This window comes from Mustela erminea, chromosome 14 (assembly GCF_009829155.1).
Source record: "Mustela erminea isolate mMusErm1 chromosome 14, mMusErm1.Pri, whole genome shotgun sequence".
Taxonomy (NCBI): Eukaryota; Metazoa; Chordata; class Mammalia; order Carnivora; family Mustelidae; genus Mustela; species Mustela erminea.
The window spans coordinates 64,147,934-64,160,418 of NC_045627.1; the positions used below are offsets into that span (position 1 = coordinate 64,147,934).

The 12,485-nt window shown below is 45.3% G+C and overlaps 1 protein-coding gene across 3 annotated transcripts in view; it reads right to left on the reverse strand.

The window, feature by feature from the left end:
- Positions 1-1,090: 1,090 nt before the first annotated feature.
- PKD2L1 (polycystin 2 like 1, transient receptor potential cation channel) overlaps positions 1,091-12,485 on the reverse strand; it is a 155,858-nt gene continuing 144,463 nt past the window's right edge. For all 3 annotated transcript variants that reach the window (XM_032313038.1, XM_032313039.1, XM_032313040.1), the window contains 13 exons: positions 9,700-9,827; positions 8,987-9,240; positions 7,821-8,045; positions 7,427-7,655; positions 6,583-6,753; positions 6,219-6,400; positions 5,783-5,903; positions 4,932-5,030; positions 4,597-4,718; positions 3,083-3,209; positions 2,197-2,315; positions 1,823-1,946; positions 1,091-1,472 (listed from right to left, as the gene is read on the reverse strand). In XM_032313038.1, coding sequence (XP_032168929.1) covers positions 1,299-1,472; positions 1,823-1,946; positions 2,197-2,315; positions 3,083-3,209; positions 4,597-4,718; positions 4,932-5,030; positions 5,783-5,903; positions 6,219-6,400; positions 6,583-6,753; positions 7,427-7,655; positions 7,821-8,045; positions 8,987-9,240; positions 9,700-9,827 — 2,075 coding nt within the window. In that variant the 3' untranslated portion in view covers positions 1,091-1,298. The remainder of the gene's footprint in view (positions 1,473-1,822; positions 1,947-2,196; positions 2,316-3,082; positions 3,210-4,596; positions 4,719-4,931; positions 5,031-5,782; positions 5,904-6,218; positions 6,401-6,582; positions 6,754-7,426; positions 7,656-7,820; positions 8,046-8,986; positions 9,241-9,699; positions 9,828-12,485) is intronic.

Consider the following 12,485-nt stretch of genomic DNA (forward strand, 5'->3'; position numbering starts at 1 on the left):
AGTATAGATGATGGGATGGTGAAAAGGGTGGGAAAAGGGAATGGATGAGAAAGAGCAACTGGGGAGCAAGGTGCAAAATGAGAAAGAAGTAAAGATCACAGGGGAAGGGGAAAAGGATACATAGTGGGACTGGAACACAGACCTATACAGCCCAAATCTTGGTGTAGGAGTTCTTAGTCCTATTCCTAGTTATTTTCCATCTCCCCCTCTTACCTCCCACATCCTACACCACACACACACACACACACACACACACACACACACACACACCAGCTACCCCTCATGCCAGCATAAGGACTACCTTACTCTTTTCATCATAAGGGCCAGATCTCCCTAGGTCACTGTCTCCACTCTCTAAATGGTACAGTCATGATGCCCATCATTTCAAATCATTCCTATGAGCCAGAAGTTCTTGTTTCAGCCCCTTCACATTGTCACTGCTGCCAATCGACCACTCCTGGCAGGGATAAGTGCTCCAGCCCAGATACAAGAATGGTTCACAGCTCCATCCTCTCTTCTTTCCCCTACAATCCCAGAAGCAAATGCAAAGTCCTGATTTTTCAAAAGATTTTTATTGATAGTCACTAGAGAAACCCATATGTCCTTTGCAAGAATAGGATCAGAACCCACCGCATTTTATTCCAAAGACCTTTGAATCCTGAAGCCATTTCTCTGATTCTCCTCAGGCTCCATCTGTGTCCCTGTTTACAGCCCTGTCCGTTCCCAGAGGTCAGTGGAATGTCGTGAGCAGCCTCCTCAACTGAGCCTTCATGGTCTTTGTCCTGAATGGAGGGATCACCCCAAGTTCTCTGCAACACTGTAATCTCCGCAATGAGGAAGTTTCCTCTCCCCCAGGGTTTCCCTTTCTCTTTCACCTGGAAATTCTATGGGGAAGACAAGAATCCCATGGGTGCTAGCAGCAGATCTCCAGATGCACAAAGGATAAATTTCACTGACAAACAGGAAGACATCTAGATAATGCTGCCCTCCTGGCTTCTACATTTTTCCCAGATCATGGCTATCCAGATGCCAAGTGCCTAGGGAACATTACCCTCCCTTCCTTCATTCTGTTTGTTATTAACTTTTTTTCTTTTTCATCACAGTAGAGCTGGAAGCACAGGGACTGAGGGGCCCAGTGGGAAATGTTACTTCAAAGAGCTGCACTGAGCTACATGACTGTACACAGAAACACTGAGTCACAAGCTACTAAACATGATATGAGCTACATGTAGAAATGTTGGTTCAAAAGGCCAAACATGGGGTGGGACTCAGCAGTAGCAGTGGAGAGAACTGCTGCCCTAGAAGTGGAGGACATGTCCTGATGATGTCTCTGGAGAGGCAATGAGAGAGGAGCCTGCTGTCTGATGCTTTAGGCCCCCTCCCACACCACTCTCCTGCCCACCCTGGACTCCCCAGGGGTCTGGAGTCACAGCTGGGGTCGGCTGTTGTTGTTCCCAAATGTCTTGATCCCCCTGTTGGAAGAAAAAGGGACAGGTCATTTGAAGGAGGAGTTTGTGTCCCACTTCCTTTTATCTAGAAAATCTGGATCTGATTCTTCAACCTCAGACCATCTCCTGAAGGCCAAGGCAGCTCTCCGGCCAGAACAACCAACTTCAGGCCTTCCTTCCACCCCTTCCCTCCACTGAGGGAACATGTTGCCCCAGGAGCCTGAAAACAGGCTCTTTCAAAAAATGCTGGAACACTGTAAAGAAATAAAATAAAATAAAATGGAAAAAAATGTTTTGCCTCTACCTGCTGAGTAGAAAAGATGGTAGAGTTCAAATGTGGGGCACCAAGAAGAACCAGGTGAAGGGCCACTCACCGTGCCTGGGGAGGAAGCTAGCTGCCCCCTCCTCTCCAGCATCTTTAATTTTGAGCCCACAGCATCCACCTGGCACATGACTCCTTCCAGGACAGTCTCCAACTGAAGAACTCTCCTTGTGAGTCTGCAGGATTTGAGAGAGACCGAGGGAGCAGAAATAGGCATCTGTGGGACTAAGTGCCTATAGGGGCAGGGGAGCCATTATGATCTGTGTCTGGATGGGTGCAAAGAAGGTAAGGCCCAACCTTGTAGGGAGAATTAAAGGGGGGCAGAAGTTCTCCCTGGGCTAGCACAGAAAATTAGAAAGCTGAGAAAAAAAGCTCAGGGTAGGATATTACAAACACACTCAGCCCTGGACCATTGGTTACACATACCTGTAGAATTCTTCTCCTGAAACCCAGCCACCTGCTCTGGTAGCCTCTGGACCCGACTCGCCTGGTGGGCTACTAGCAATAGACCGGTCCAGGTTCTCAATCTCAGCGTTGAGGGCCACCTATTCAGGAAGTCAGAGAGGAGATGACCTGGGAAGTAATCAGCTCCTATTTCATCACCTGCTTTCATGGGCTCCCAAGACCAAGCCCTTGGGCTTTAGTTCATGCTATTCCCCTTCCCTTTCAAACTCTAGAGATAAAAAGATCAGTATAGTGGTGCTAGACACAAAGCTGGCCCAACCTCTGGGAGGCAATCACCTGCCAAGAAACAAAACTTGAGCTTTTGGGAGGCTTGATTAAGGAGACCCTCACTAGAAGCCAACTCCGTTTGGGAAAAGAAGAATAGTACTAGAATTTCTGCCACTTTCCCTCCTGCCCTTGATTTTTGGGTCTACACTGGATAGGGATGAAGCAGGCACAGCAGGGGCAGCTAAGGGCCCGAGTTTGAAAGTCCCAAGGAGAAGGCAACTCTTCAGAAAGAATTATCAGGGATTCTCGGGCGACTGATCATTTCCCAAGACTGTATTTTAGAGCAGTGGTTTTCAACCTTGGCTATGCATTGGAATCAGCAGGGGAGTATTTTAAGTACTGATGTTTGGTCTCCCCCCAGAGATTCTGTCTAGGGTATGTGACCTGAGTATGAGGATTATTTGAATCCCCACCCCCATCCCACCAGGGTATTCTAATGTGCAACAGTTTGAGAACCACTGTTCTAGAGAGTTCTTTATTGAAGGGTTTTCAGTTCGGATTTGTTTTCTGGGTGTGTTGGCAGGGAGGGGAGAGTAAGTGGTTTTCTTTCACTGCCTCTCCACCGACCAACTAGGCTCACCCTCTTGTCCTCCAGGTCCTGTTGCATTTGTTCTTGCTCTTTCTTGTCCAGGATGTGATTCCCATCTTGATCAAACCTGGTGAAGGCGGCTGTGAGCTCAGTGATTTCATGCTCTGCGTGACCGAGTCTGAGGAAAACAGTATGATGAGATGACTTCTGACCTGCTGTGGCTGTCATCTCTCAATTACTGACTCCCCACTTTTTTTCCAGACTCACTGACTCTTGCTTTCTGGGGAAGAATGGGACCATGTGGGAAAGCCAGGATCTCCAAGGTCTGGCAATTTTATTCCCCCAAAACTGTTTTAATCAATGTCTTCCTTCTCTTAGTCTTGCTGACAAGGTTCAGGCCCTCCTAATGTTCTATAGGAATTATTGAAAAATCTCTGCCCCTAAATAACCCATGCCCCCAACTGCCACCCTCTTGTCCTCCAGGTCCTGTTGCATTTGTTCTTGCTCTTTCTTGCCAAGGATGTGATTCCCATCTTGATCAAGCCTGGTGAAGGTGGCTGTGAGCTCAGTGATTTCATGCTCTGCGTGCCTGGGTAAAAGGTTTCCCCTTTACCGTCTTCCCCTGAAATCCATCCTCTATAATGCAACTATAGTAAATAGTCATTCTAAAGTACAGGTCTAAATACACCCCTTCTCTTCTTAAAATCCCTACTGAGCACTCTATTCTTTGGACAGAATGGTGGTATTCAAGGTCTTTCCCAATGTAGCCCTTGTTTATTCCACTGGTCTCCTCTCCTTCTATCCCCCACTTTTACTTGATACATAGCATTGCTTAGCTGCTTATTATTCCTATACATGTTGTTCAACTTAACACCTCCATGCCTTTGTGTATGTTTTCATCTCTTGGAATGGACTTCCCCTGCTTGTCTACTTGTAGGCTATTCATCCTCCTGTAGGTATTCATACATCACCTCTTCCAGGAAGCCTTCCCTTAAGCTCAAAAATAGAATTGAAAACTCTCTTTAGTTTGGGCTCGCTCTCTTCTAATCATTTTTTTTGTTGAACTTTTTCTGTGATTCAGTTTATTTGCTTACAGGTGTATGAGCTCCTGGAGAACAAAGATTTTGTCTAATTTATAGTGTGCTCTACTCACTGCCTGGCTCACAACTGGTGCTTACAATATATTTGTTCAGTGTTTGTTCCTATGTTTACCTGGGAAACAGGAAGGCTAGGAGAATAGGCCAGTATTTGTTGGGGAGCACAGAACCAACGAGTTTTGTGGGAGTGAGAAATGTAATGTAATGATGAAGAAATTATATTATTATGTTAGTCCTAAGCATTGTTTAGTGAGGTCCAGAATGTTCTAGAATATGGTCAGAGAACTTTAAACCAAGGGCACAATTCTGAAGGTCAGAATCAGAGATCTATAGGCCAAAATTAAATGCCATAAGCCAAGGTTGTAGGCCCATTGGCCAATATCCGAGGTTTTTAGGCAAAGGGTATATGTTTGAGGGCCAAGGACTTATAAAACAATATCAGAGAAGGTTGGATCTCTGGTTGCTCACTCCCTCAGGGTGTTGGTGAAATCCTCAAACTGGATCTCCTGCTCCCCACCCTGCAGGACCTTCTGTACATCTGAAACCCGCTCTTTCCTCAAACGCAGCCTCAGTAGGGTCTTGTTGTAGCCCTGTAAGGGAAAAGGAGACAGGTACCAGTTCCCATAGCCTTCTCATCATCTCCTGCCCCCTTCCCTACCCACAGGATGCCAAGCTTCCAGGGATAATCAAAACCACACAAGGGTGGGCACAGGGTCCTATGCCAGTCAGAAACAGACCAGGACACAGAGCCTTGGACCTTGGCTTTGACTCAGATGTGTGGCTCAAGGATACTGAGTGGTTACCTGTTTCAGGAGGTCAGAAAGTTGCAGCTCATCCTTCTGTCCAGCCAACTCTTCCTTGACCTCTGAATATGTGTCATTTATGATGGCCAGGAACATATTCTGGAGATAAAGAGGGGACCTGGATCTGCTTTCAATTGGAGCCCTGCAGCCCACTAACCCCCACATCTCAGGGTCCCAAGATCCCTGTTCAGCACAATCCTGTTAGGGGTGGATCAAGCTCCCTCATCCACCTGCTCTCCTCACTCAGTTGCTTTGCAACAACCTGACTACAACAGTACCCCACCATATGCAAGAGTTCACCTCCATATAAGGGCCAACTATTCACTAACAGTACAGTTTTGCAATCTTTACCATCTAACCCAAATCTAACCCATCTATCCCTAACCATGATCAAATAAAGAAACCTACTGGCTTTGTTAATAAATATTAAACCCAGATCTTTCCTAGTTGATAGAGAGAAAGAGACAGTATAAAGCAACGGTGATAGAAATAGCCAGTTAGTCCTAGAGGAAGGAGAGAATAGATATAGAAGCTTCTAAGTTCAACCACTTCTATTCATGGGGCACGTTTCTCTCCCTTTCTATCCTTGGAGAATAGAGGTTTCACTTTACTGAGGGAGCCTGCATGTTCCCTGATACTCTGCAAATTGCCTGACTATGCTAGCAAAATTGAGCACATTAGCCAGCTTTCAGGAGACCCAGAGCTCCCCCACCTCATTCTCCACCCATGATTTGAGATGCCCATCTTAAACCTGGGTAGAGAACCTGGTCGGGGGCAAAATCTCACCCTCAGGTCCTTTATGTCTCTACCCCTCAGGCTCCCAATTCCCCACCTCTCAGAGGGACCCTCACCAGGAGCACGAAGAAGACAAAGAAGACATAGGTGACAAAGTAGGCAGGTCCCAGGATGCGGTTGGCATTGTCGATAGCATTGTAGTCAAAGTCCCCAAGGATGATCCGGAACTGAGTGAAACTGAGAGACAAGGTTCTGGGCTTCACCCAGAGCCTAATCATAACCCTGACCCCTATTCATACCCCCAAGCCACTTTCCTAATTGTTGCTCTTCGGTGAACTCAGACAGACCTCTCATTGCACTTCCAAGCTGATAAAGACAGAATGGGGTACAGACATACTTGAGCACATACACCAGAGCTTCTGGAGATCCTCACACAGATGCTTTAACCACAGACATGCCTGCACACATACACCCAGATTCCCCAAGGATACACACATTCACAGAGCCAGAGGGTGAGGGGCCAGGGAGGAGTGAAGGGGCCAAGACACACACATGCACTTGATGAAAGTACTAAAGTTTTCCACTTGGGTTCCAAAAAGCAGGTAGCCGAGTTGAGCATAGGCGAAGAAAACAATGAAGAACATGACAGCAAAGCCCAGGATGTCCTTGGCACAGCGGGCCAGCGTGGAGGAGAGCTGTGTCATGGTTTTGTTGAAGCTGATGTACTTGAATATCTGGAAGGGCCATGTTGAACCAAGCAGTTAAGGAAAAAGAGAGAAAAGCTTTGAATAGTCCACTCCAGGGACCTATGGAGGTCACCAGAGTTGCCAAACCAGACCAGGAAAATGAGACAAGTACCGAGGGAGGGAAAATGAGTGCCCTGAGGTGTTGCTGGGGGTGAGGGATCCCAACGTACCTTGATCCAGGCAAAGAAGAGGTTCACAGCATTCATGTTGTTGTATTGTGTCTGCCAGAAGGCGAGGAACTCAAAGTCAGCGTACATGTTTGGCTGCTGCAGGAGCTTCCCCATCAGCCGATTCACCTCAAGGGTTCGGAATATGTGGAAGCCCACAGCCACAATGGATAGCTGTCATCACAGAGGTCAGAGGTGTCAGAGAAGTCGGGATTTCAAGGGAAGTTCAATGATAAGGTCCTAGGGGAGCTGGGGTAAGTAAGTCAAGTGGGAAAAAAAAATCCTTCCCTTCCAAGTTGTTGACTATTTCAGGTTCAAATGGAACTGAATAGGGTGATAGGGGAATGTCTTAATTCCAAGGAGAAGGCTATGGAGCCAGTAGTAAATATGTAGGTTATAAAGGATCACAGAGAATTGGAGCCAAGTAATTTTATTTCTCCAGCCACTTCTTAGCATTGGTCAAGAAATTAATATGTCCTGTTCATAGGAGGAAGAGGAAGAGAAGAGGCAGAATATTTCAATAGAAGAGAAGAGAGAACATAGGGGTTCCAGAGGTCATAAAGGCAAAAGACAGAAGAGGAACAAAATAACAAGTACATAAAGAAAAGTTTCACAGGTCAGCTTGATCACAGGTCAGAGGGAGAGGGCATTTGGGAGACAGGGTTTTCCCAGGAGCTGAGCCAGGGGAACATCATCAACCTCTGGCTTTGGGAGCTTTAACACAGTGACTTGACCAGAAGTCATAAAGAAAACTTGACACTCCAAAAGGAAGAACTTGGAGACCCCAACAGCATAGAGCCCCTTCCTCCTTCTAAAATGTCCCAAGTATAAGATATCTATCCCTCACCAAGATAACCACCAGGTCCAGAATGTTCCAGATGCTGCTGAGGTAACGAAGCCGGTGGATATGGAGCTCCAGGATCTCCTCAACTACATAGTAGAAGATGAAGATGCAGAAGATGACTTCACAGCCAATGATAAAGAAGTCCCAGGTGCTGACATAGCGGATCAGCTTAACTGTGCGAATTTGCCAGGATGGGATGGCACCTCCTGTAGCTGGAAATTCTACCACCAGTCTGTGGGAAGAGAGGAAGATCCCCGGTGAAGCCTGGACTGGGATAGTTCTTCCCATCCCCTCTCCTCCACACCTCCACTATAGGGTACAAGTTTAAGGAGGGGGCTCAAGCATAGAAAGGAACCAGGAACCATGGATGGAGAGAAAATAGGGAAAGGGGACCCACCTCAAAACACAGAAAAGATTTATATTAGCATTGTAGACTGAGAAGTCGATGAAGACCACCCGAGTGCCCCTGTCTAGCCATAGGCCCTCCTGAAGGTCCTGGAGTGCCTCTGCACAGGCCTGCCGAGATCCTGGAAGGTCCAGATAGTAGCCACCTCCACTGTAGCTTGTCAACCGGCCCCAGTGAGAAGAGCCCCCCAGCTCATCCTGTGAATGGTATGTCCACCTGTCACAGAAGATGCCATCTGAGCAGAGAGGTCTAAGCCAGTCCAAAAGCTGATCTCCCAAGGCAAGACAACACTTTATGATCACCTGGACTTCACAGTTTCATATATATTATATATACATTTCACATATATTATCTTGCTTGATACTAACAACTATGTGAGAAAGGAGGGTAAATAATATCCACATTTGAAGATGAGGAACCTAAGACTCAGAGATGTCTGAGATAATCCAGCTAGTTAGTGGCTGAACTGAAACTCAAATATAAATCTCCTGATTTCTCATCATGTCCCCCAAAACTATAGATGACAAACCCATGCCCTACTTTTGATCCCAGACTGAGTAGTCCACACTAGGGAAACACCTGGCTCATATAACCCAAAAAAGACCCTTTCTGCTCTCGTGGTTGTGCACCTGGCTGCTTTGCCCCATGATTCTTGTTCTGTCCACAAATTTCCTCCCTGAGCGCTTCCATCCTTCCCCTTCTTCCATATCTTACCCATCCTTTTCCCCCTTCTTTCATAATTCTTTATCCATCCTCAACTTCTTGCTGCTTCCCCTATCAGGTCCAAGGGTCAGATTTTTCAGTAATGACTTAAGTGGCAACATCAGTGTTTCCTCCATGCTCTATACCTCTAAGAACATCTGGGCAAGAAAGGATGCTTTCTCTGGCAGGACTGCCTCCAGAGTATGGCAAATGGGACTGCTATCTGTGTGTGGAAAGGAGTCTAGCAGCTATGGGTCTGTTTGCTAATGTACCTTCTCTGTTCCTGAGTAACCAAAACAAAGATCTCCAAACAGTCACAGATGGGACTCTAGAGAGATGCTCCCCACCCTCCACTCCCCTAAGGCTCTTTAAGACTAAGTGGAAATGGTTTCCAGACCTCAGGATGGTGGCTCAGAGAAGCAAGCCCAGCAACATTGGTAGGGGGACTCACTCACGCTGTGCCATTGAGAGGCCCAAAGGGGAGACGCTCTTCCTTGTCTGGAGAGTAGACGTCGTAGCAGCTCAAGATGTCCTCACGGAAGTCCTCATGGACCACACAGGAGTCATTGCGGACCCTCAGCTGCCGTAGCCTTGGAACCCCCAGCAGCATGTTCTCATAGTAGATGAAGGAGTGGGAGCCATGGCCCAGGCTCTGGTTGTTGTACCATTTGGTCCAATACAAACTGTCCAGTAGTGGGCCCTGGGCAAACTAGACCACAAGCTGGGTTGAGCTTGACCCTGCCTCATCCTGAACTTTATTCTTGGAATGACATTTGCTTTCACTCCTTGACTTTCCAGCTTGTCTCTAATCTGCTTCTGTTGGACTCCTCAGCTGACCTGTGAACCTTGACCAGTTCTTGACCTGATGTGGTGCTATCCTTTATTCAAAATGCATTTTGAAGTTCAGCCTTACCTCTGACTCTCAATTCTAATTTAACTACTGGCTTGACTTCCTGACCATCATCCCAGTCTCTCATCTACCGTCACCTAAGCTCTATTCTGACCCATTGATTCTTGCTTGACCCTTTGACTTAGCATTGTCCCAGAATGATCTGGTCTCTGGATATGGCCTGGTCTACTGTCTGACATTCCTGAGGCCTGGCCTGTGACTTTATGCTTCAGGCCATTGAAAAGGAGAGGAGAGAGGTAGAGGTGATCTCATACTCACGTCCCAGAAGTCCGCCATGCTGCTGATGGCTTGGAAGGAGACTCCGGTGTCTGACGGGGTATGTAAGAAGAGCTCGGACATCACTTTGGTATAATAATAGGCACTGGAGCTTGTCATTCCATAGGTCACTAGAAACCAACCCAAGAGACTGTGTCCTGCTCACTGCTTCCCATATCCATTCTCCAGAGGAGACAGGAAAGCCCATTTGCCTTGGGGCCAGAGATGCCTACCTAGTTGGGACACCAATGGACCTACCCACCCCTAGATTTGGTTGGGAAGGCTAATAGGGCATTGGGGAAACCAGGGAATATGGTAGACTACAAGGTCTCCTCCTCTACTCTCAACTTACCTCAGAAAGACTGAACTCCACTCAGAAATTGTCTCTTCATATTGTCATTCTGAAAATTAATTTTTCTCTTCTTAAACCAGTTTAAATTCCTAGTTCTTATTCCCCAGAACCAAGATATTTCCATCTTCTGCACCAGGTAGTGCTTCCTTTCATTTGTCCTATATCTATGCCCTTGGGAAAGTACCTCTGAATTCTAAAGTACTCCAAGGTCCTGGCCAAACACCTTACAATGGAGATGTGGTCTCCTGGATCTTGGAGTCAATGACTCCATAGCAATGGGAATGGGGGGAAGGCATAACTCCTCTGGCTCCAGGGCATCCTGATGGGCACAGTTGTCTCCTGATGGAAGGACTCAGAGCATCCCCAGACCAAAGAATGACCTGACTTTTGCCCTGAAGAACTGAATCTTCCTTATCCACCCTAACCCATACATCCAGTCTAAAGTTGGGCTGTCAAGGGAAGCTATTAGTTTTCTCAGTTAAAATTCTGTATTTGAAGAATATAAGCCATTTCTTTTATAGACTATTCCCCAATTTATATTTGCTTGGTGTTTTCTTGTGTTTAAAATCAGGTTATACATTTGGCAAAGAATACCCAAAAAGTGATGTTTGTCCTTCTCAGAGCTTCCTATCAGAAGGTACACATCATCTAACTGTATCATTACTAGTGATGTTAAATTTCATCCCTTGTTAAGGCAGTGTCTTCCAGCTTTCTCCAATGTAAAATTATTTTTCTCTTTGTAATCAGTATGTATTTTGTGGGGAAATACTTTGAAATTGTGCAAATATCCTATTATTCATCAATCTTTTACCTACTAGTTTTAATATCCATTAATGACTTTTGCCTGATTATTACTACCATGGTTGTCAAGTTGTGATTTTTCTCATTCCATTACATCATTCCCTCTGCATTTGTTAGTTAGAATCTTTAAAAAAAACTTTCAAAAAAAAAAGGAAGAACTTTCCCTTCTTCCTCATTTAGTTAGTCATTTATATGCATCAGCATGAACTCATAGATTTTTGTTGTTTCTATAGTTTAAAGTTTGTTAGTATATGATATTGTTGCTTAATTTCTTAGCCAAGTCCTGCAAGATAAAGAAATACTAAAGAATTGTTCTAGATTTAAAAATACTGAAGAGGAGCGCCTGGGTGGCTCAGTGGGTTAAGCCGCTGCCTTCGGCTCAGGTCATGATCTCAGGGTCCTGGGATCGAGTTCGCATCGGGCTCTCTGCTCAGCAGGGAGCCTGCTTCCTCCTCTCTCTCTGCCTGCCTCTCTGCCTACCTGTGATCTCTCTCTGTCAAATAAATAAATAAAATCTTTAAAAATAAATAAAAAAATAAAAATACTGAAGAAACATAAAAACTAAATGTAATATGTGCATTTAGTTAGGATTAAATCCTGGGCAATAATTTTTTTCTTTTACTATAAAGTCTATTAGTAGAATAATTGATGAAATTATAAGGTCTGTTCATTAGATGATAATACTGAATCAATGATAATTTCCTGACTTTAGTAAGAGAATGTCCTTATTTTTAGAGTTACACATTAAAGTATTTAGAAACAATAGGGCATCACATCTATAATTTATTCTCAGATTGTGTGTGTGCATGCGTGTGTGTGTGTGTGTGTGTGTGTGAAGAGAGAGAAAGAGAGAAAGAAAGCAATAAAAGAAATGTAAGCATGGTAAAATGTATGTATTTGGGAAATATATATAAGAATTATTTGTATTATTCCTGCAGCTTTTCTGTAAGTCTAGAATTACATAAAAAAATTAAAGTAGGATTTGTCAGTCTCTTGTGAGCAATTCTCTTTAGGAATTTTCCTTTTCAGGGGTGCCTGGGTAGCTCAGTTGGTTAAGCATCTGCCTTCGCCTCAGGTCATGATCCCAGGGTCCTGGGATAGAGTTCCATGTTGGGCTCCCTGCTCAGTGAGAAGTCTGTTTCTTTCTCTCCCCCTGCCCCTGCTTGCTCTCTCTCTCTCTCTGCCACACACACACACACACACACACACACACACACACTCTCCCTCTCTCTCTCTCTCTCTCTCTCATACGTATATTCTCTCTAATAAATAAAATCTTTAAAAAAAATTTCCTTTTCAAATTTTGAGTCGCATTTGTTTCTACCTCTCCTGGAGCTCATCTATAGTCTTGTAGGAAAGAGGGACTGATGAGTGGTCATGGATTGGGCACAAGCAATATCACACTTTTCCAGGGGGAAATCAGCGAAGGAAGCATTATGATTTCACATTTCCCCATTCCACTCTATTAAGTCCAAGAAACAACTTTAATTCTCTCTGACTAAAATCTGTGATTACCTGTGCTTAGTATCTGGAGGACTCTCACTCAACTTTTCCAGATCTAGGAAATGGTTTGGAAGTCAAGCTTCTGTCTGCTGAGAGCGCACAACAGAGTTAGAAGGATGGTCGGTGTGCTGAA